General features: G+C 40.5%; 1 protein-coding gene across 2 annotated transcripts in view; it reads right to left on the bottom strand.

Annotated features, from left to right (window-relative positions):
• Positions 1 to 22,930, bottom strand: part of kcnq5a (potassium voltage-gated channel, KQT-like subfamily, member 5a) — a 50,627-nt gene that overhangs the window by 12,106 nt on the left and 15,591 nt on the right. For both annotated transcript variants that reach the window (XM_088304941.1, XM_088304943.1), the window contains exons 2-7: positions 5,089 to 5,179; positions 4,348 to 4,474; positions 3,599 to 3,774; positions 2,257 to 2,382; positions 1,718 to 1,828; positions 1,530 to 1,625 (exon numbers count right to left, since the gene is read on the bottom strand). In XM_088304941.1, the coding sequence (XP_088161067.1) occupies positions 1,530 to 1,625; positions 1,718 to 1,828; positions 2,257 to 2,382; positions 3,599 to 3,774; positions 4,348 to 4,474; positions 5,089 to 5,179 (727 nt within the window). The remainder of the gene's footprint in view (positions 1 to 1,529; positions 1,626 to 1,717; positions 1,829 to 2,256; positions 2,383 to 3,598; positions 3,775 to 4,347; positions 4,475 to 5,088; positions 5,180 to 22,930) is intronic.

Here is a 22,930-nt window from a genome sequence, read left to right as displayed (position 1 = left end):
AACTAACCCATTGACACTTCCAACAACTAACTAACTTTCAGCCTAACTGACCAACCTCGCAACAGACGGACAAAATTACTAACTGCATACCTAACCAACCAACTGACCGACTATCCTGCAAACGAATCCACTAAAAATAACAGCCCAAACAACCACGGATTCACCAACTAACTAATCTACCAACTAACCACCCGACAGACTGACTAATTCAATAACCAACATAACTACAATGTAAATATTGAATTGCCTGTCTAACCAACCAACTGACCAACTAAGTAACTCACCAACCATCGAAGAGATGGTCCAACCAATTAAGTCAGTGCTTCTCAGATAGTGGGGCGGGCCCCCCTGGGGGAGTGCGGTGTGAGGCTGTGGGGGCGCCTGTGCTTTTTTTCCCCGCCGTACTACAATAAAGTGTAATTGCACATTCATGCCATTAGTTGGCAGTGGCGCTCTCCTTGCCCATTGTGCACAGCGAGTATTAACTCTACTGTGAAGGTTTGTTTTGCAACAAAAATGCTGTTATTTATAGTTGCGGCAAAGAGTGGGTAGTGAGGGGGGGGGGATGTCGCAAATTGTTTTCTTCCTTGCTAGGGGTGCGGGGGGACAGAAAATAATTGAGAAGCACTGAATTAGCTGAACCTTACCAACCAACTGACTAACTAACTGACTGACTGACTAACCAACCAACAAACTAGGTCACCAACCAATCGACTAACTGATGGATGGATGAACAGAAGGACTTTTTTTGTGCCTTTAATTGTTGGATTGCTCCGTGACGTGACACTATTGCCTGTGACCTACTCAGAAAGCCTCGATGAAGATAACACTCACATGAACGCTCACACGGTGAGAGGAAAAACTATCGTAAATCACCTGGCAGTCGGGTCTTATAATTCGAATGCCACTCAATTGGACTGAACATCTCGCCTTTCAAAGCAACTGCTGGACGGGGCCAGCGATGGTGGCGGTAATTTTTCCTCATACTCGTCAGCCAAAAACACAGCGCTGAGATGAGATGTTTGATGTGGGTGTGTAATGGAGATGTAATTTGTTGATGAGCTGCGTCACCACATTTTGATCAACACAATTAAATCTGCTCCCAAGGTTGGCTTCACCTGTTGTGGTAAATGCTGTCAAGTTACTTGAGGGGAAAAGGAGGGGAAGAAGTAGAAAAAGAAAAAGAAGTAGAAGAAACATATGGTGAGAGGTGACGCATCAGTGCAGCCTGGAGGTACATCTGTCCGGGGCATGATCGCCATGGTAACGGCTCACGCCATTAATTACCAGCTACACACACACACGCACACACGCACACTCACACACGCACATTCGCCCGCACGCACACACAGAACTACACTGATTGGATGAGCAGAGATGAAAACATGCAAGAGTGTGACATTAAACACACAGTAGGGAATACTCAAAAAGGTTGTTTCTGATCTTCCGGTACTGCAATAGAAGAGGGTGCAATGTATGTGGGTGTGTGAGTGTATGTGTGGGGGGGTGTGGGTGTAGGGGTGTGTTACCTGGATGAGGCTAGCTGCAGGATTCCGTCTCTTTTCAAAGTGCTTCTGTCGATGTTGCTCTTGTACCTTGAGGGCAAAACCTGAACCCAGGATGCCCTGAAGGAAAAAAAAACACAGTGACCTCAACTAACACACAATGTCTAATTTCTTTGTAGGGGGGTGTGGGCGTGTGCGTGTGTGTGTCTCACAGCAGGCAAGGCAAAGAATGAGATTCCGAGGAGTGCGAAGCCGGCAGACAACAACCTCCCAGTCCAAGTCTGCGGGGTCTTGTCACCGTAGCCAATGGTCGTCAGTGTGATCTGAAAGTTCAAAAGTAGTTAAAGTTAGTTAAAGTAGTTCGTTCAAAGGTCCTGAGACTAAAATATTAAACATTTTACAGGACACAAGGTGTGTTTAATCCATTATTGACTGGTGGGGACTTTTCGGTGGAATTTGATGTTGAGGATTTGCCTACTTGTCACTCATTACATGCTCAATTAATTGTCACTTCATTAACCAACCGACAAATTAACCACTCAACAACCTAATCAGCTAGCCAACAAACCGCACTTCTGTACAAAATGGCTTGATAAACTTTGTGTAAAATCAGCATCAACTTGGGCAGCAAAAGAAAATGTCATGCACAACTCATTTCACTGATTTTGACACTTAGTTGAATGACTGTTATAATGAAGAATCTGAAAAGCATTTGTGAAGGTGTGTGCGCGTGTGTGTGGCTCTCTCGCACCGTGCCCCACCACAGAGCATCGGCATAGGTGGCAAAGTCCTTGTTTTCCTCCTTCTCCACCAGGTAGACAAGGAAGGAGGAGAAGATGAGCACCAGGAAACCGATGTACCACGCCGTCACCAGCTCCTAACAACCAACACACACACACACACAACGGAGTCCAAATACTTACTCAGCAACTAACGGCTTATGGGAAACCCCAAACACAGATGTGCATGGTTACGTTTTACAAAGCATCATTGGAGCGGTGTTTTAATTGAACATCTGAAGACTTTTCAGAGCAGCCAAAAATTGCTGCTGCCAGAGTGCCGACTAAAACCGCTCCAATTAAATTCATTAAATTATCAAGACTGAAAAAAAATAAATAATGATAAATGAGTACATTTTCAGACCATGGACATCTTAAAGGTTTTATTGAATACAAATACTAAATACTAAGTAATTGCTTGATTGACAACTGGTAGGAGAAGAGACCTAGGGTACATCGGTTGGTGACTTGTGAGGACGTGGCTGGAAAAATATCCCAAGATGCATTTCTTGCAGAATGGTTAATATGACAGCGGAGGAGAAGACTCACTGTATTTAGTCCCCTTTTATCATCTTACTGAACTAGGTCAGAGCCAGGGGGATGTTCAGTCCACAGATGTTCCAATTACAAAGAGACAATCATTCTTAGGAAATACACTTCTTAGTAAGACTGTACTCGGCAGGTTCATGAGAATGTACTCTGCAGAGGCGGGCATCGTCATTTTGTCACGAAGTTTCGGTCAGTATTTCAGGCCGACCCACGTGGGCCTAGTCCGTACGTGGGGCAGGGTCTGTCCTATGTCGGCGACAGCCAATCAGCTTGGGGAACATAATTTCCTTTTCACACGCAGGCGCAAGCAGACGCGCAGCCAAATGAAAAAAAAAATTAAATTAAAAAATAAATAAAAATAAAAAAATGAAGAAAAAAAATAATAATAATTATATATATATATATATATATATATATATATATATATATATATATATATATATATATATATAAAATAAAACCAAGTGAAAGGTATACAACACTGTTTTAATTTCAATTTATTCGGCTGCGTGTCATATGTGGGGCACCTGCATGTGGGCGTGCCGCCGGTAAGTCCGCTCAAGATGCCGGTGACTGACTCAGTCAGGCTGACTCAGACCGACTAGACAGGCCTGAGAACTCACAGAAAGCACTGACAAATGTCCAACTTTAATACTCTGCGTTCTTGATATTGAGAAACGCCTTATAGATAAGTTGGAAATCTTCAAATGACACCAGGAGTGAGCCAAAGTTCTCCAGTTCTTGCTTTTCTGCCGCGGCTCGTACCTTACTGTGTGCATAGACGACAGACCCCAGCAGCTTCCAGGTTCCTCCCCGCCGGTCCATGCGTACCATGCGCACGATCTGCAGGAAACGGAGGCTGCGCAGGGCCGAGGCGGCGAAGATGTTACCCTGGCTGCCGGCGGAAACCACGGCGACGGAGGCGATCAGCACGATGATGTCTGGGGACGGGGGGAAAGGTCAACGGCTTCACAATGCACATGAGTCAACCGCACACAATGTGTCACCTTTGGAGGTGTTGAGTCAACACAACGTGTTTGTCTTTGTCTATTATGAATGCCTTCCAGAAAGGTGGGAGTGTATGGCTTGACTGTTCTGTTCTACTCAGCTGAGATGCACAGAAAGTGGTATACACACAAGTGCAAAAAAAGGTAGTGTGCATACAAAAGCACATGATCAGAAGAAGGTACACAAACAAACATGCTGTCTCTCACACACCCACACGCACGCACACGCACGCACAAACACCCCCACGCACACACGCACGCACACACACAAACACACGCACAAGTGCATGAATGTACCCACACCAGAAGATTGCAGGTACACACACAGAAACATAAGCATATAGAAGTAAACTGTTAAAACAAAATTCATTAAATAATGAAACGGTGGTACACACAAATGCATAAAGGTACACAAACTAACTCATAAAGCACACACACAAGTGTTAGAGGTGCACACAAGAGGTTCATGGTCTACACGCAGGTAGACACGCACACAGTGCATCTTACCAATAATACAAAATGGCTTCCGGGCAAATCGGAGGCGTCCTTGCCAGCCTCGGTAGCGACAGCAGCAGCCGGCGCTCCATATTCGGATGATGTACTCCAGACCAAACACAACGATCATCACAAACTCCTACAAAGGAACACAGACACACACACAAACACTTACACTAACATAACTTCTCAGCGTTATGTCATGAAAACAGAGGTGTCCTGGCAGGTCCATCAATACCATAAAGTTTCTCAACCGTTATTGAGCCAAGTCAGATATATGATGGAAGAAAAATATCGGAGAGATAGATTGAACTCTTTTCACTGCTTTGAATGGGGGGGGGGGAGCTTAAACGTTACAGAATAAGTGGGAACGGACCATTAGTATTGATTTGTGAAAGAAAAAAAACTTTGACCATATTTGAAAATAGTACATTTCCACTGGACAGCAATGATATGCAAGGTTTAATTCAATATTTTTATATGTTTAGTTTTCGCGTAAACTTCAACTGCAAGTGGCAATAAACAGCTGGAAGCAAGTACTTGGTCGTAAAACAAATAGAAATAATCGTAGACAAATAAATACGCAGACGAACAAAGCTGCGTTATTCGTTATAAATGCACACTCGTTTTCAGACCAAGTAGGAGAAATTTGATAAGTCAGTAGACCATCATTTTAATTACATATAATTCAATAACACAGACAGACATCTAAACTGCTGTGTGGGGGTGTGTGTGCGTGTGTGTGTCACGTGCCAGAATGAGAAGGCAGTGCGAGGAGAACTCCTGGTGAGCAGGAATGGTGGAAAACACGGACAGGACGAGGCATCCAAACACCAGGATGAACCTGAGGAGACAAATACATCATTGTTCAATTGTATTTCATTACTTAGGACAGATTTTTGTTTTGCAGCCTCCGTAATTGAAATCATTAAAATCAGAAATCATATTCTTGTGGAGACGAAAAATGGAGATAGAAGTTTAAAGCCATATCGCTTTGCACACACATTTATCTCATGAAGATGAGACACACGCGTACTTTTTTTGGCGGCAGGCAAAACACTTTATAAAGGTGTAAAGCGTGTTAAGAGCTTTCCTACACATTCAATAAATCATCTGGGTGTGCAAGAATGTGGTATGCAAGAGGTCACCGTTTTCCACACATTATCATCACGATGTAGCGTATGTGTACGTACGTGCCGCCGCGTGAGCGTGCCAAGCATGCAGAGCTTTTCAATCAAGGCGGCCGAAAGCGAGTGAATGGAAAGAACGAATAAAAATAGATGGAAGGATGGAGGAGGAAGACAAAACAGTACCAGATGAGCCACTCGCTTTGAACCATAATAAGTTTTACTTAAAAAAAAAAAATAAATAAAAAAAAAAAGAAGTGTACAAAAAGAAGCACTTGGAATTGTGGTGAAATATCAAAAGGCTAATTTCTTGCATCTCAAATAGAAAATATGACTGAAAGAGAATATTATGCTGAGATCAACAGTTTGAGTCGAAATGGAAGACGCAGAAAGAATCTGTTAAAGACAAAAGGATGACAAATTTCAACAACATAATAACATCATAAAAAAGAAAGGGTGAAAACTGAACAAAGGTCAACAAAAAAAGTCAACAAAAATGAAGAATGATAACAGAAAGTCAATTAAGATGAAGAAAAGATGAACAACCAAAACGTAAAACCAAAACGAATAACCAAACGTGAACAAAAATTGAAAACATAAAGAGCACATGATAACAAAAAGTAAATAAAAGATCAATAAAGACAAACAAAGCATGAATAAAGACAAATAAAAACAGAAAAGATAGATAAAATTCAATAATGGAAAGAAAAATAACAAAAGCAAACAAACGTATTGAAAAATAAGCAAAGACTACAAATTAAAACAAAAACATGAGGATAAAAAGAAGACAAAGATGAAGAAAATAAGAGCATAACAAATAAAAAAATAAAAAATACAGACGAATGTAATGTGAACAGACAACAAAGATTAGCTGTGAAAAAACATGAAAAAGATCAAAAGCAAACAAAAAAAAAAAACAAAACAACAAATGCCAAAGAAAGAAGAATGAAACAAGGATACCAAAACGTTCCAAAAAAAATCATGAACAAAAAGATGAGTTCAAATGTGAAAACACGTTCAAAACTAAACGCAGATCAAGAAAACGTGAAGATCACTCAAAGTAAAGAAAGATGAACAAAACGTGAACAAAGACAACAATGAAGAAAACGTGAAGACAAAAAGAGAAGAAAGACGAATGCAAAAAAAAAAGAGAATCAAATGCCAAGAACAATGAAGGGAACATGAAGTAAGCGAACGGTAAAGAAAGACGACGAAAACTGGAGTAGAAATCAATGACAAAAAGAGCAACGCAAGAGGAGCAGTCGCTGCGACCAATCCTGTTCACGCGCGGATATGATGGTGCCGATAAATTCGTGCCTTTTATTTCCCAGCAACGATACAAAATACGAGGCACGTTTTCCACCGCTTCCTCCTCCTCATTCTCATCAAAGAAACAACAACACTCACACACACACACGTGCCTCACAGCTTTTGCATTTTGACAACAATCAGCCAAACACTCAAAATACGGACAGGTGCCCGATTTGATACGGAAGCAAAATTCTGGAGGCAGATGTTTTTCGAAGAACATTTTTGTCCTTTTTCTTTTTTTTTTTTATCTTTGTTCATGATTGCATTATCTTTTTTTTTTTTACTTTTTAAATATTTTTTTTTCTTTTGGTTCACTTTTTGTTGACCTTTGTCCAAGTTTGTTTTTTTTTGGTGTTCTTTTTCTCCATCTTGACTTCGTTAGTTATCGATGTTTTCTTAATTTTTGCGATCTTAATTCTCTTCGGCAATTTACATATTTACATCTTTGCTTTGTGTGTTTTTTTTTTTTTTTAAACTTGGTTCATGTTTTCATCTTTTTAAAATCATATTGTTTTGCTTCCCTTTTTAGCTGTCATTGTTTTGCTTTTTTGTTGTATATTTTTTGTTATCTTTTGTTAATGTTTTCTCCATCCTTTTGCTATCTTTGTTCACGCTGTACTTTTTCTCATTATGTACCTTTTTTGGAGTCTATTTTCTTTATTGGGCCACTCAAAATTTCATCAAAAAATACACTTACATATAAAACAAATAATAATGCCGAGCAGGAAAGTACGATAAGAGACATTCCAAAAGTACGGAAAAATTGAAAGAAGAAGAAGAAAGAAGTTTTTCATGTGTGGTGCTGATTGCCTTCAGTCCTGGTTGGCTGATGGCGACATGGCAGAAAAGGGACGTCCGCTCGAACGGTTGCGTGTCAAGAATGCGTGTGACACATGGCTTTATGATGGAAGGCATCATAACACACACACACACACGCGCGCAGACATCTGCTGCAGAGATTGTGTGTGCAGGCGAGATGATCCACTTGCACATCAACTGCTTTTATTAACGCCATCTTGACACTCACACGTCCAAATAATTGGCAACAGATGATTCATGAACCATTTTATGCAAACCGCAAGAGCTGCTTTTTCTTTGGCTTTTTTAAATCCACGCAAACACGGGGATGCCACACAGAAAGGCTAGGGCAGGGAATCAAAACCGTGAGGCAGTGCTTCTCAATTATTTTCTCTTACGGCCCCCCCCCCACCTCCCCCAGCAAGAAGAAAATAATTCACGCCCCCCCACCACCACCGACTCTTTGCCGCAACTATAAATAATAGCATTTTTGTTACGAAACAAACCTGCACTGTAGAGCTAATACTCGCTCTGCACAATGGGCAAGGAGAGCGCCACTGCCCACTAGTGGAGTGGATGTGCAATTACACTTTATTGTAACACGGCGAGAAAAAATAGCATGTTCCCTCGGTTCACATGGGCCCCCCTCAGCATCGCATCGCGCCCTCACAGGGTGGCACCGCCCCATTATTTGAGAAGCAATGACCTAACCAAATCCATCTAACCGCCCATTTGCATTATCGAGTGTAGCATTTCTCAATGGGCTATAAAAAGTGAAATATGAATATTTCCTGTTAAAACGGACAGAACTTGTCAAATGTATTTTTCTCTCAAGGTCTTTTCATTCAAATTTCCCGTATTTTTGGGGAAAAGTCAGATCTTGGGGGAATTTTATTTATTTTTTATATTTTTTATTTTTTTAATATTTTTAAGAGCGAGACCAAGAACAGTGGAGCTCGGTCCGAGCGTGCACCGCTTCCCGCCAACCATTCAGAAACTCTAAAGCGTTGTCCAAATGTGACATTTGGTTATTCAGAGTGTCCCAAAAAAGAAGTAAATGAGCTGCTGATTGGTTTATAACATAGGCAGTGTTCAGAAACGAATGGGAGGGGAGCGCGCTCTGCTTCTCCGAATGAACACGCACTGTCAGAGTGATGCCAGGACGTCAGAATGAATTTCTGAATCCACCATCATTGATGACACTACGGCTGGACAAATAATATACAGAAAAACACTTACGCAATACTGAGTGAGCGTTGGAAGACCTAGCTTCTCTTGAAAGGGTCCGTCTTGAAAATGGCCTCGCAAGGGTATGTACAATTAAATCCACACTTTTCCCTCCTTCGGCCAGTGTGGTTTAAAAAAAAAAAAAAGCAAGAATATATTTTAGATTTACAAACAGTCACCAGTTATGACTTTCGGGTGAGTAGATTCCGCATCGCGCTGCCCCCTCACGGGTGAGTATCCAATCACAAGACAGCCAGCCAGAAGGCCTTGCTGTAACCAACACGTGATCTGATTGGCCATCGCAACTGTCTATCAACTCTAAGAGCCCTCTACTCGCACAGAAGAGACACTCGCACGATTGTATCTGAAGACCTCGGACGAATAGTGCGTGCTACTAGTCTTATGAAAGCTGCCTGGCAACAGGAGCTAGCTGAATTCTGATTGGATAAAAACGTTAACCTAAAAATACAACAATAGGCTATAATATGACATCAGTGTGAAGAATATGATCATGATTTCTTGATTATGTTAGGCCAGCAGAGAAGGCCTTGAGGGCCCACCACTGCTATGACTACTCCTTCTTCTTCTTTGTTTCGAAATTGGCAATTACATTCGACGCATTATCGCCACTTTATTTAGCATGCTGCAAAGAAGGTGGCCGCTGGCAGCAATGCATGCACTTTCATTTGATCTTCTTTTAAGTATTAAACACGTTTAACGATCACGTACTCATGTTGTCTGAAATCCCAATTTTGATTATTAAACGATCATCAGCCAACCTAATGAGGATGCAATACTCACAATTTTTGTTTGCTGCAGCACAATGCGGTGATTCCCCCAAAGTAAACATACCAAGCTAAGCTAAACGCTCTACTTCTTTCTAATTTGAACAACAAAAACAAGAGATGCTTTTCATTCGTGAAATATCATGTCACTTGTACTCATGAGCCTTCCCATGGAGCTAATCTGTCAAGTTCATGATTTGACAGCTTTGGAAAAAGGAAAAAAAAAAAGGAAAAAAAAGAGAGCTACGTAATGGAATATTAGTGGCTCTCGTGTCTGGCTTACTACTACTGTTGCGGCTGTGTTTTATCTCAAACACACGCAGACACACCGATTCTGAGGACAGCGGTCTGGACAGCATCAGCAGCGGCGGTCCACGCGGCGGTGTCTGGGTTATACACAGTTTAAAGTTCCTTTGGCAAGACACAAACACGGCAAAAGGGAGAATGTAAGCCAGCTTGTTTTACGCCACAAGTTCAGAGTCATTCAAGAATATTTTCCGTGGTTGCATCCAGTTCAACGGGATACATACACCACACAGGGAAAAAAAAGGGAAGTGTTCAGTCTATGCAGGAAGTAGACAAAATGTGCAGTTGGCTAAAACAGCTTCTGTACTTCTACAACATGCCCGAAAAGGCTTGGTTAAGACAAATAATTGAGATTTAGAGCAGCCGAGTACAGTGACTTTAAAAGTGTGCCACGCAGACGACTAGTGGTACACACTGGTTTCCTTTAGTGCACTGCTTCTCAATTATTTTATGTTACGCTCCCCCTAGCAAGAAGAAAAACAATTTGCGCTCCCACCACACACTCTCCGCTGCAACTATAAATGATAACATTTTCATCGCAAAACAAACCTAGACCGTAGAGTAAATACTCAATGAGAGCGACACTGCCAACTACTGGAGTGGATGCGCAATTACACCTTAATGTCATACAATGGGAAAAAAGCATGTTCCCCAGGGTCACACACGGCCCCCTCAGCATAGCACCGCGCCCCTCCCCACTATTTGAGAAGCATTGCTTTAAGGGGACACTACATATTACATGCATGAGTGGGGAATACACTCAAAGCCTTCTAATTTTCTTTTAAGACAAAAACAGAAGCGGGACGCTCCTCAAATTTGACCGGCTGCCTTTCATGAAGATGTCATTATCGTGTTTACGATGATTATTAATAATGATTATCAGCTGCTGTACCATCTCAAGTGGCATCTTGGCAGCTGCTTCCCAATATCAGCCTCTCCCGTTAGGAGTGGTGCTGGTAAAGGATACACCTTCCCTTTTTATCCGACCTACATTCCTGTCACACACACACACACACGCACGCACGCACGCACACACACTATACAATACAACTTTTATTTATTTAACGCATTTCACAACAGCTGGAGTTGTAACAGAGAGCTTTCTATATGGTGTCATATAAATTAGCGGGAAATTAGCACAGAAATGAAAAGACAAACAATGGATACCAGAAGAACCAACTTGAAGACCTTAACGGACAAAAAGGAGCTCACTGTGCTTATAGGGGAGGAGCTCTTAGCAAAGAGATGCAAGTTTAAAGGTGATTGTGTGGCCATCACTCATCTCCAGACAGCATGGGGTGTGTGTGCGTGTGCGTGTGTGTGTGCGTGTTGGTCCCCATAACAGCATCTGGAACCTATTCCCACTTCACCACCGTTTATGGTAGAGCCATCACCAGCAGGATGCATGGACATCTATGGTGCGTCGGCCCCAAATCAACCCCCCCCCACCCCTCCAACAACAACCCCCACCCAAACCACCGACCACCCATCCCCCCGCCTCCCATGGGCTGGCCGTGTTTAAGAGACCCCAGAGGAGGAGAGGTCCGACCGCCCACGGGGGGGTAGTGGTGGTGGTGGTGGTGGTGTGGGAGGCGGGGGTCAACTTTGCAGACGCACCCATTCACGGCATCACAGCCTTTGTTAGCAAATAGGTCAAAGAGGGGGCATTCAGCTGGTTGATTTCTTGTAATCATCGCAGAATGGCCTGACCACTGAGGGTTTGAAACTTGAACCACCACTGCCTTACTGAGCCAGATGATGCACGACCTTTGCTAACTGTAGCCCCCCACCCCCCCTCAAACTTGTCTATATCAGGGGTGAGCAAGTTGAGTTCAAGTAAAAAAATAATAAGAAAAACACAATTACATGTTAATGAATATTTTTTTTCATGTGTAGAAGTTGCTACATTTCTTCAATAATATGCTGTTATTTTAGAAAAATATAAATACATTTTAAAATATGTAACACTCATTTTATTAATTGCATTATTTAATTGGAATTAATTCAGCAATCATCTAAGATATACTGAGTAGAAACGTGTATATATTTTTTGATAATTGTGCGATATCGTTTTTAACAAAAGCATTGCACATTCAGAATTTTAACGGTATTTAAAATAAGCATACTTTATTTAATGAGATAAAAAATTAATAATTAATTACAATTAGTTAACCAATTATTTACTATGAATTAGTTTATTCTTTAATAAAATAATTTTGTATTTTATTTAGTTATTTATGTGTGAATGACGTAGAAATGAATTAATCAAATCTTTAATTGTAATTCTAATAATTTTGAATTATATTTACAATCAATAAAAACATTTCTCCCGATTTTAAATGTCATGGCATGACTCGATTCACACAGCCTCACTGCCAGCCAATGACAAACAATGACACTTTGACTTCTGCAGTCATCAATGACAGTGAATGAGTTTAAAAAAAAAAAAGTTAAACTCACATTAAGTAACCAATGACTTAAATAAATATTTCAAATTGTTTATTTTGCTAGAAGTTTCTAATCTTTCAATTTAAATTCAAAATCGTCATTAGAGTTACAAGAGTTTGCGCTTGTTTGTTGTTTTTTTTCCCCCCCACCCTTTGTAGCATGTTTTCTGGGCTACTTTACTCAAAACATCACAGAACCGTTAACACCTTGTAAATGTACTTAGCAGTAAAAAAATAAATAAATAAATAAAAAAACACAAAGTAAAGTAGTTGCACACAATTTGCTACAAAACATGTTGGGGAAAACGCAAGTCACTTTGAAACACGCTAACACAAGCTCACCACTTAATGTCGACATATCCTGTACTGTACGACGGTTGAAGTTATACATGCTAACACGCTAATCACGAGTGCCTCTTGCTTATGTCTCAAAAGATACAACTGAGCTGCTATTTCGCTTTTCACATTTCTTTACAGAGATTGCTATGTTGCTATATAGCATAGCAACAGTTAGCATGTTAGCATTAGATCAATTCTCATTTGTAACAATGGCAAAGACTAATTTTTAAATAGTGCCTAGAACAGGGCAAGATGGAAAAATTTGATCAATCTGCCTCAGCATCTTCTCTGATTGCTTGCTATTATTATTCATACTGACGAAAGAATAAATCATAAATAGACTAATAAGACACGCGGGAACTGTCAGAATCATGACAAAATGGATGACATGTCTCCTGTCAGTCTCAGAAGCATATCAGGGAGATGAAAATGTGGGTCTATGTTTACGATACATGGCTGCAAGACCACAGGGACAGGCTAACAGATACTAAAATGAATTATTCCGGTGCACAAGGCTAATTAGGTTGGGACTTCAGCAACAAGTCATGCGTCACCGGGCCAAATAAAAGACTGAGTCATTAGAGGATGCTGCCACGGTTACGAATGGCTCACCGTCGCCCCCTAAAACAAATCAACACGGAATTGTGCACTTTTAAGGAGATATAACTACTGCATAATATTTCACGCTAAGCCCTCAGTCTCTGCTGGAAGCTAGAGCAAAACTATAGGGAAATTATATGTGACATATAATCTTACGTTTATGGGCTAAATGTATTTTCTGAACACATGAATGCACAATTATACTTGGCAGCATGTAGGTCTTGCCTTACTTGAGCAATCTATAAAACCCGGACGGCCGCTCGCACAAAACCTCTTAAGTGTCCTTGCATTATTAGCGTAATGGCTTTTTATTGTTTTTAATGTTTGTCCGGTTGTCCAGAAATGCGCTCTATAAATCTGATGCATTATTATTATAATGGCATTTTCTGTCATATTTGTAAATGTTACTGTTCATTGCAAAAAAAAAATTGCAAATCAAATCAAAATTGCAATATCTGTCAAAAAAAATCCCCAAAACAATTTTTTTCCTAAAATCATCCAGCCCTATACCACATAACTGCCTTACGATCTTAATTCATACACAGAATGTGAAACGCGAAGGACATGCTAGCTAAACTCAACTATCCATATTGCGGTAGCTAACTGTTTTAACAACCGATATTTCAACACAAACAAAGCAGTAACCCATACATACAACACATAAAACTCAGCTGCATATTCCTTCAGCTGAGTGAAAAAAAAAACAACTAATATTTCTGCCACTTAGCAGCAACAGTGTTCTTAATGTTTTATCATCAATTCTGCGTATTATACTGCCCCCTGATGGCCAAGGAACAATGTCTATTTAATTGAAGCAAAAAATGCTGCGTGTTTAATTGTATACATTCTATTTACTATTATTGTTGTTACTGTAAGTTTTTACATGGTACAATATTACTTTAATACTATAGTATTATTTTTCTTATTTAAAAAAAAAGGTCATGGTGTTTGGATTTTTGAACGTTTTGAAGTTGTCTTTTTGTCTTTTCCTTTTGAACAACAATCTCAATGTCCACATGCCACCTTGAGGCCGCTGCGAGTAACCCGATCAGACCCGGGTCTTTATGGACCCGCTTGGCTCTAAATATACATCCCAGGCATCAGATGGGGAAAATGAATCCGCCTTTCCTCACTTCAACTTGTGAACAAGTTGAAAAACAATCCTGGAGTCGGACCCAAGATGGCCGCTGAGACGGTCGTGTTTCAGTAAGAGTTGGACTCGTTTATCAAAGTGATATTTTTATCACATTGATGAACGACTTTCGAAGGAGACTCGCCGCAGGATGGAGGAAGAGCTTCTTGATGAATTTCGCAATCAATCTTTGTGGCTCAGTGCAGCCGACTCCCATTTTATTGTATTATCATTCAGCTGGTGCATGTATGATCTTGTCTTCCTATCGCTGTGTGGCTCCACTCGTGACACTTTATTTTGAGGACAATTTTGTCTTAGTGGGGATACGAAGGACCGTATTAAACTGTCTATTTGTTCTTGTCTTTTGATTTTTGTATGACAACACCCTTCACATCCTGCCTTGATTGTGGGGACATTTTGACTGTCCCAATAATCACCATATTAAACTGTGTGCTTGTGTTCTTGTCTTCCTATCAATATGTTGTGCAACCCTTAAAGTACCACTTTATTTCTGTGGACATTTGGCTTACTGGGGAAATTTAGCCCTTTTTACACAATGAGTGTATCTGTTCTTGTCTACCACAATTGTGGGGACATCAGTCTTTGTGGGGACATTTTAACAGGTCCACTTAGAGACTGTTTGAAATTAATTTGAAATAATAAAAAATTTGAATGGTCCATTTAAGCACTTTATTAGACTGTCTGTGTGGTTTCTAATAGTTGTGTGGCAGCCCATTTGACACCAAAACCCTTTTGTTTGTCTGCTTTTTAATTTTGACTGGTCCATTTAAAGACCCTTTTAGACTGTGTATGTGTGTGTGTTCATATCTTCCTATCATTGTGCAACATCCAACTTGATGAACAATGCTATAACTAGCTTCTTTCACTTAATTACACTGTGCACAGGGAAAAAAATTACAGCTCCTGCCATAGAGATACAAACATGATGTATTTGTATGTGCGCACTTGCCTTCATGGCGCGTGCATGTGTGAGATGGAGATGCGGATGAGAGGAACTCCATGAAGAAGAAGAAGAAGAAAGCCTCCATCGGAGCCATTATGATCATTGGGGTCAACATTTATGAGTATTGATGCTTTAATTTCTGCATCAATGGTTGCAGAGCGATAAAAGAGGCCCAGCCCATAGGGAGTACATCTTTTATATTAGATTAGCTGCCGTCATAGCTTTTTCTTCGGTTTTGTGTTTTTTTCTTCCAATTTTGGCTCTACATTCCATCACGCTGACGGGATTGTGAGCAACCTATCCCTTGTGGTAAACAAACACGCCACTATGTGATTCATTTGCAGGATTGACTCCATTGCTCTTTGGTGAATTTACTCCAGTTCAGCCGTGCTGGTGAGTCAGATGTTGGCACGCGCTATGAGAGTAAATGTGATTGACTTACACCGTGTGGGAGAGCAGTTCAATGTAAATCAATGGACCCGCAGACACAGCAGGAATGCGGCAGGATGGCAACGTCACAGTAATAATATTTTTTTTTTTTATTGATGTTTGTTTGCAACAGTGGAGCAAAAACTATTCAACGGATTTCTCAAAAGTTCTGAGCCGAGGGGGTGGAACATGAGACAAAGAAGAATCCATTGACATTTGGTGAGGCTGCAGCATTCTCCGTTTTACTGTTCTGTTAACGTGGTGGATCATTTTGTGACGTGTTCCACAAATTGCATTTCAATAATTCAAGAATGTTAGAGGAGCGAAGGAGGATACTTGCAAGGTCATTTTCATGACGGACCTTTCAATAGAAGCTAGCTCTCGTGCACTATGGTCGTCCAACATTCAGTAGTGTGTGTCTGTATATTATTTCTGCAGCCGTGGTGTTATAAATGATGGAATTATGAGGGGGGGGATTTATTCAAGTCGGACGAAGTAGGACTTCACCGAAGGCCTACGTGTGAAATGTACGGCCCGCCGCTGTTCAAAGCGCATCCCCGCACAACTTATACGAACAACATGGGTATGAACAGAGGAGCAAGTTCACAAAAGCATAGACAGTTTTGCAAAAGTAGTGACTTTTCTGAGCCCTTTTTTCAAAACGAGTAACTAGTAACTTCAATTCCTGTGAAGAAGTAGATAACATGAGTGTCATCATTGGGTTTTTTTTCCTTCATTTTTTTTTCATCGTTTTAACACAAACAAGGAGGCCATAGAAAGGCAATCATGAAGCCATTCATGTTGCAAAAGTCATCATTTATTTATTGGATGGGGTGCAGCATTAATTTTACGCTTATGGACCAGCCGAGCCATGGGGTTTGACTTCGCATTTTATGATCACTAAATGTTCCACGTTTAAAATCTGTATAATGATTTATTACTTCTCTCTAGTGCCTTGAAAACCTCTAAGTTCGGACACTCAAAATTCAAGGAACTAAAACATCATACAACCAAATTACAAACCCAACCTTAACCAACTTAACAGCACCACCAACCAACAGTGAGTGCTGCTCTTTTTAGTTTCAATTCACTTGAGCGACACAATTAAAAATATGACACAAAACAAAAAAACTGACTTAGCGAGGGCGTGTAACTTAGAGTACCAATTTCTATGTAAATAAACAATAAACCCCCCCTCCCCAAAAAACAACAAAAAAATCATATACGACCAGAAAATAGAAATAGAGTGCTGTCTCTAAATTGCGTCTAAAAGGAAGTCAATGATGTGATACATTGTTGAGATGCTCCGAGGGAACACGGCGTATTCCCAGAGAGGGGATGTTGGGTCGGTCTTCATATTCCTAAAAGCACATCAAGTACCGGCCAGCCACAATGTCAGCCAGACAGAAAGTAGAACAGTGCCGCCATGGAAATTCCCAATAAGTACAAGAGGAGGCCTGGAAACTGCAGGTCTGCTCCGTGGCGGGCTTATTCACTATACGCACGGCTTGATTAGATTGGGCGATGATGATGATGATGATGAAGATGATGATGACGACGCTACTGCAAGTGTAATCAAAGCGCTAACGTCTCGCTCCTTCATCACAAGATACTTGTTAGCCCAGTTGACGTCACTCAACACGGAAAAGACGGTTCATTAGTGTCGAATAAATTATTCAAATAAAAGTACTCACTTTTTGATAGCGTGTGATCCTATTTTTTTCCATTTGTTTTCCACCGTCGAAAGTTGTACGTGTTTTATTATTTCTGCATTTTATTATGGGCATCACTGCGACATACTGCTTGGCATACTTGCCTCACAGTCGAGACGGGCACGGCTCCAGGATTTTTTTTTCTCTCGGGGCTAAAGTGGAGCTTGATCGATACATGTGGGGGCTGAGAAAATAATTGATAAATATATTTTATAATATCAATCCAAATGCTAATGGGTCTTAACTTGGGCATCATAATTCGTGCCATATTATGTGCGTTGGTACAACAACAAAATTATCTTGAATCCTTGAAAACTCAACTTTAAATATGACTTGAAAGACCAAGCAGGAAAAAAAATAACAAAAAAATAAATCATAAGCAATAAAAATAAATAAATAAATACGTAAAAATTAGATTAGGGCTGTCAGAATTAAAGCATTAACTCAAGATTAATTTAAAAAAAAAAACTTATACGATTACATATTTTAACTCAGTTTTATTTATTTTAATTTGTTTCATATTTATTTGATTTGATTTGATTTTCCTCAAAAATAATTTGCATACTTTGCAAAGCCAAATTCCAATATTAGCCATACATCCTTGGTACATCATCTCAGGACAAAACACCGTCTTCAAGTCACCACTGGGCCTTGCAACCCAACACTGTTGGAGTGGGGTGCTTGTGGGCAGAAGTTTGGAGAATTGCTTCAAAGCAAAATTCCCATCTTCATTTAGATCATATTCATGGATCAAAGAAAGCTATTGGAACAGTCTACTTCATTCATATTTGGTGATTTTACATTAATTCCAAGATATTATTCAAGTAAATAACTGGAAAAATAGTCGTTGAAAAATGTGATTAATCGCAATTTTTTGGGGCGATTAATTAGTTAAAAAAATGTCATTGCTTGACAGCACTAGTAAAAAAAAAGGTAGCGACTATTCCTGCTTTGTGGCCTCACACAGGGAGTGCACTCTCAACTCAATTAATGAAATAAGTAGAGTGGTAGTGTAGAAATTTGAAACAACACTGTCTTCCGCTCGGCTGCTCATGTGACTGAATGAAGACTTATCACTTCTTCCTCATTTGCCCGTCTATGCACGCTGATTCGACAAATGAGGACTTTCATCATATCCTCTTACTTTGTAGCCAATTGGACTCGTTCATCTTTTCTTTTCCAGACAGTATTTATACTCGATTATGTAAAACTCCACATCATGAAAGCAACGTTGATAATATCAATGACGATCTATATCGCCCACCCCTCATTAAAGGGGAAGTCAATCCCAAAAATGTATTCACAAGAATATGTTCTATGGAGTCCCACTGGTTGAAACATGGCATTCTGATTAATATTGTGTTTGCGGAATATGAGTTAAGCTGTAAAGTCCAGCCGGTAGCCATTTTTTCCTTTGCTGTCGACTGAAAATGACATTAGTCGTCACCTGAGGCCTGAGAAACTGTGATGTCATTTTCGGAAAGTGTCAAAATGGCCGCTCCTTGACATGGCTAAAAACGGGTGGATTCTACTGCTTAACTCATATTCCAAAAACACAACATTAATCGGAATGCTGTGTTTTGACTAGTGGGGGTGCATTGAACAAATTATTGCAAAGAAAATATAGGGGTTGACTTCCCCTTTAATAAGATTTTACATTGTCTTTAGCAGTCGTACTCGTGATGTTTTTAAAACGAAGCATGCCTTGTATCTAACTATACAATGTATATAGTAGTTCTATTTGTTGTGTCTCGTTTTATCGTAAACTCCAATTGGGGAGTCATTCAACGACTTAAAGAACGCTCAGGGAGAGCAGAAGCAAAAACTGCTGCCATCCGGCTGTCCAAATCATTCTAACAGTGTTTGTAATCAAGCCTATAGTGACAAATATCTGATTTATTCATCCAGCATTCCATTATTCGAGGATGGTTGTTTGTCTTGTGTGCCCTATGAGTGGATGGCGACCAATCCAAAGTGAATCCCGTCTCTTCTCTGTGTAGCTAGTCTCACAAGCACACATACGTGTAGGACATATGCTTACGTTTCTTATTAAGTTCATAGAGATGAAGCAACATTCATACGCGTGTGATGTGTCATCAAGAAAAATGTGTTCAATTTTCATGGATGCTATTGAAAAAAAAAAGTCTCAGCCTCTGCCAGCACAGTTTAGAACACCTCTGCAAAGGTACAGTACCTATTAATGTGGGCCGCGAGGCATTAGTGCAGTAGCAGATGTCCAATATATAATTAACATTTAAACAATGCACCGTGAATGTTAGCGGGCTCCATTTAACGATGACAAAGTGCGGCCGAGCTGAGATATCGGACCATGCCGGCGGGAAAAAAAACAAAAGGCCTATACACCGACGCCATCTTCATGGACTTTTATGTTTAATATCCATTTTTTCATACAATCAAACATTTTAGAACTCTAAGATATGTAGATGTACTTAAATTGATGGTTAATGGTCTAACAAACAAATGCATAATTAACAAGCTCACGTGCTAACAAACTAGCACACACACTAGAAAACAGACGCATATTCGACCGGTCAGGTGGATTTCATGCAAATTGGGACACTCACATGTGAACAAAGGAGTACCTAAACACTAATTAAGAGTCGATAAGCAGCGCAAGTAGAAGAAACAAATAACCTCCGGTGTAAAATAAACAACCTGCACTTACAGTAACTGGAATAAATGGACAGACAGATTAATTTGATTAGATTAATAAAATGCCAAATATCAGCCCCGATAATCGGCCCGCCCGATCGGTCTATCACGAATACTGTGTCCCCTTTCTTGACAAAGAGAGAGCGAGAACAGCTGCACAGGAATACTTTAAATGCATTACATTTAGACAAGAAACAGTTTTTTTTTTTACAGCATATGGTCTCAGTACTTTATATTGCAGATTTTCCATAATGCATGCAAAGATAATTAAGGGTTCACCGTTCCTCGTATGGAAGAAAATGTGATGCCGTTGATGAGGCAAGTTGATGAGGCTACCCAGCTTGTCAAATTGATGCGGATGAATACGCGTGAAAAATGAATGAATTCATAATGAAATGAGCGTCCAAGGACTGTGTCGGCCAATTAATGAGTGAAGGTCGTGAAAAATGACCAAACAAAGTTGGAGGATGTTTTGCGTTGTGCGTGTCGGCCTGCGCATCGATCTGCAGTGTTATTTGCTCTACTCGGTGAACACACTGAAATACACGCGCACACACACCAGACGCTAATCAATCCACAGCCTCTCTACGGTCAGAAGGCACGCCAAAGTGTTGCTCGTTGTCGTGGCAACTGCGGGGAGCTTCAGACCAGCCGTGACAGATTGACGGTTTGCGCATCACGTCTGAATGTTTGCAGGAGAACCAATTTTGTGTGTGCGAGTGTTTTTGTGAGCCCAACAATTAGCCAAGGCCCTAATCACCAGGAAGGAGGCGTGCATCCTTTCGCTATCATTACGATCAATAATGCATGCTAACATAAAGGGCACGCAGCAGAAAGCTGGCTGGCCCTGAAGGTGTTGGCCCCCAAAGCCATTTAGTAGAAACAATCGTTGAGGAACGCAACTTTACACACTCAAAGTCGGCAAAGTGGTCTACGGGTGGGCGCAATAATTGTCAAGGGTGTCAAAAAGTCTGTCAATAGTTTGGAATTGACTGTTGATTGATGGTGTCTTGAAGCAGTTGAGTCAAAATCTCAAATCTTTTGTGGATGGTTAGTTTTTGTTTTTACTGAAATATTAATACCTGCAATCCAAACCTTTACGCTCTAGAATTGAGTCGCATCCTCAAAATATCCATACTTTTGCTACTTCGGTATTTTGAGGTAAAAGTATCATTAAAATTCTTTTCATGCCGGCCTTTTTCAGATCCTCCGTTACCCTACCACGTGAAAAGCTAAAATAATACATGTAAACACACTGAACGTCTGGATTCTCAAAAGACAGAAATACGTCCCTGGGATTGAAGGACTTTTAAACAGCGGTGGGAGGTCAAGGCCTTCAAGGCTTTCTCTGCTGGCCTAACATAATCAAGAAAGTATCATCATATTCTTCACAATGATCTCATATTATATCCTAGTGTTGTATTTTTAAGTGAGAGTTTTTTATTTTATTATTATCAGAATTCAGTTAGCTCGTGTTGCCAGGCAGGTTTCATCAGACCTGGAGCACGCACTATTCGTCTAAATGACATGCCGTTGGTGTCAACTATTTTTTTCTTCTTCCTGGGTAAATGCGTAATGTATTTGCGCAACTGCATGCTGCTCAATAAATCAGTCACGCAGTGACACAATGGTAGAGTATAAACTGAGTGGATTGTTAAACTATTTTACTTTAACAAACAGTTGGCCATATTTTTCCAGGGTTTTAACATGTGAACTATTACACATAATTAACGATCCATCCATCCATTATCTCCTCACGAGGGTCGCGGGCGTGCTGGAGCCTATCCCAGCTATCATTGGACAGTAGGCGGGGGACACCCTGGACATGTTGACAGCCAATCGCACAAACACCAACAACTATTTGCGCTCACACTCACACCTAGAGGCAAATTAGAGTGTCCAATCAACCTGCCATGCATGTTTTTAGGAACGTGGGAGGAAACCGTAGTACCCGGAGAAAACCCACGCAGGCACGGGGAGAACATGCAAACTCCACACAGGAAGGCCGGAGCTGGAATCGAGCCCACGACATCTGCACTGGGATGCCATCGCGCCAACCAGTCGTCCACCGTGCCGCCCGTAAGTACTTCATATCAGCCAAATGACCAATATTGATGAATATATGTTTTTATTTTTGAACATATTCAATTTTTCCTGGTGACAAGAAAAACTGTTTGCGACTTTGTTGGTGCCAGAACTAAACATATAAATAAATATGCAATAGATTTGACGGTTATCATTACAAATCCTTTTGTGGTCAAAATTTTACTTTGAAATCTGCATTTTTGTTGTATCAACCGGGCTTTGCCAATCGATTCTTTTATTTATTTATTTTTTTTCATATTTTAAGCAGTTTAAATTGATTTGAAATAGATTTTAGATTAATCTTTGCATCCCTATTGCAGAGCAATAAAAAAAAAAACTCCACATGAAAAGTGTGGTGGTCCATCCACTCTGGGTGTAAGACAGGTCTGGAGGACCAGGTCACATGTTCCTCTTTGATGCGGCTTGGCTGAACGCATCGGCGACGTGGCCGTAACTCATCCCAGGAACGTCGCTTCCTCCTGGCTTTACTTAACAAGGTCAGGAGACGATGGGCTGGGGAGGACATTTGTCATGCGGCTGTCGCTACTCGCGTTGCTGCGTGTGTGTGATTATGGAAAATCAATGAGCTTCAGTTCATTTTTTGACCTGTCACCTTTCTTCTTTCTGCCAATTTAAGTCTTGGAATTTAACCAAAATAGC

Source organism: Idiotropiscis lumnitzeri, chromosome 9 (assembly GCF_059441095.1).
Source record: "Idiotropiscis lumnitzeri isolate Australia: NSW breed Sydney's pygmy pipehorse chromosome 9, RoL_Ilum_1.0, whole genome shotgun sequence".
Taxonomy (NCBI): Eukaryota; Metazoa; Chordata; class Actinopteri; order Syngnathiformes; family Syngnathidae; genus Idiotropiscis; species Idiotropiscis lumnitzeri.
This window is presented reverse-complemented; position numbering and strand designations above follow the sequence as displayed.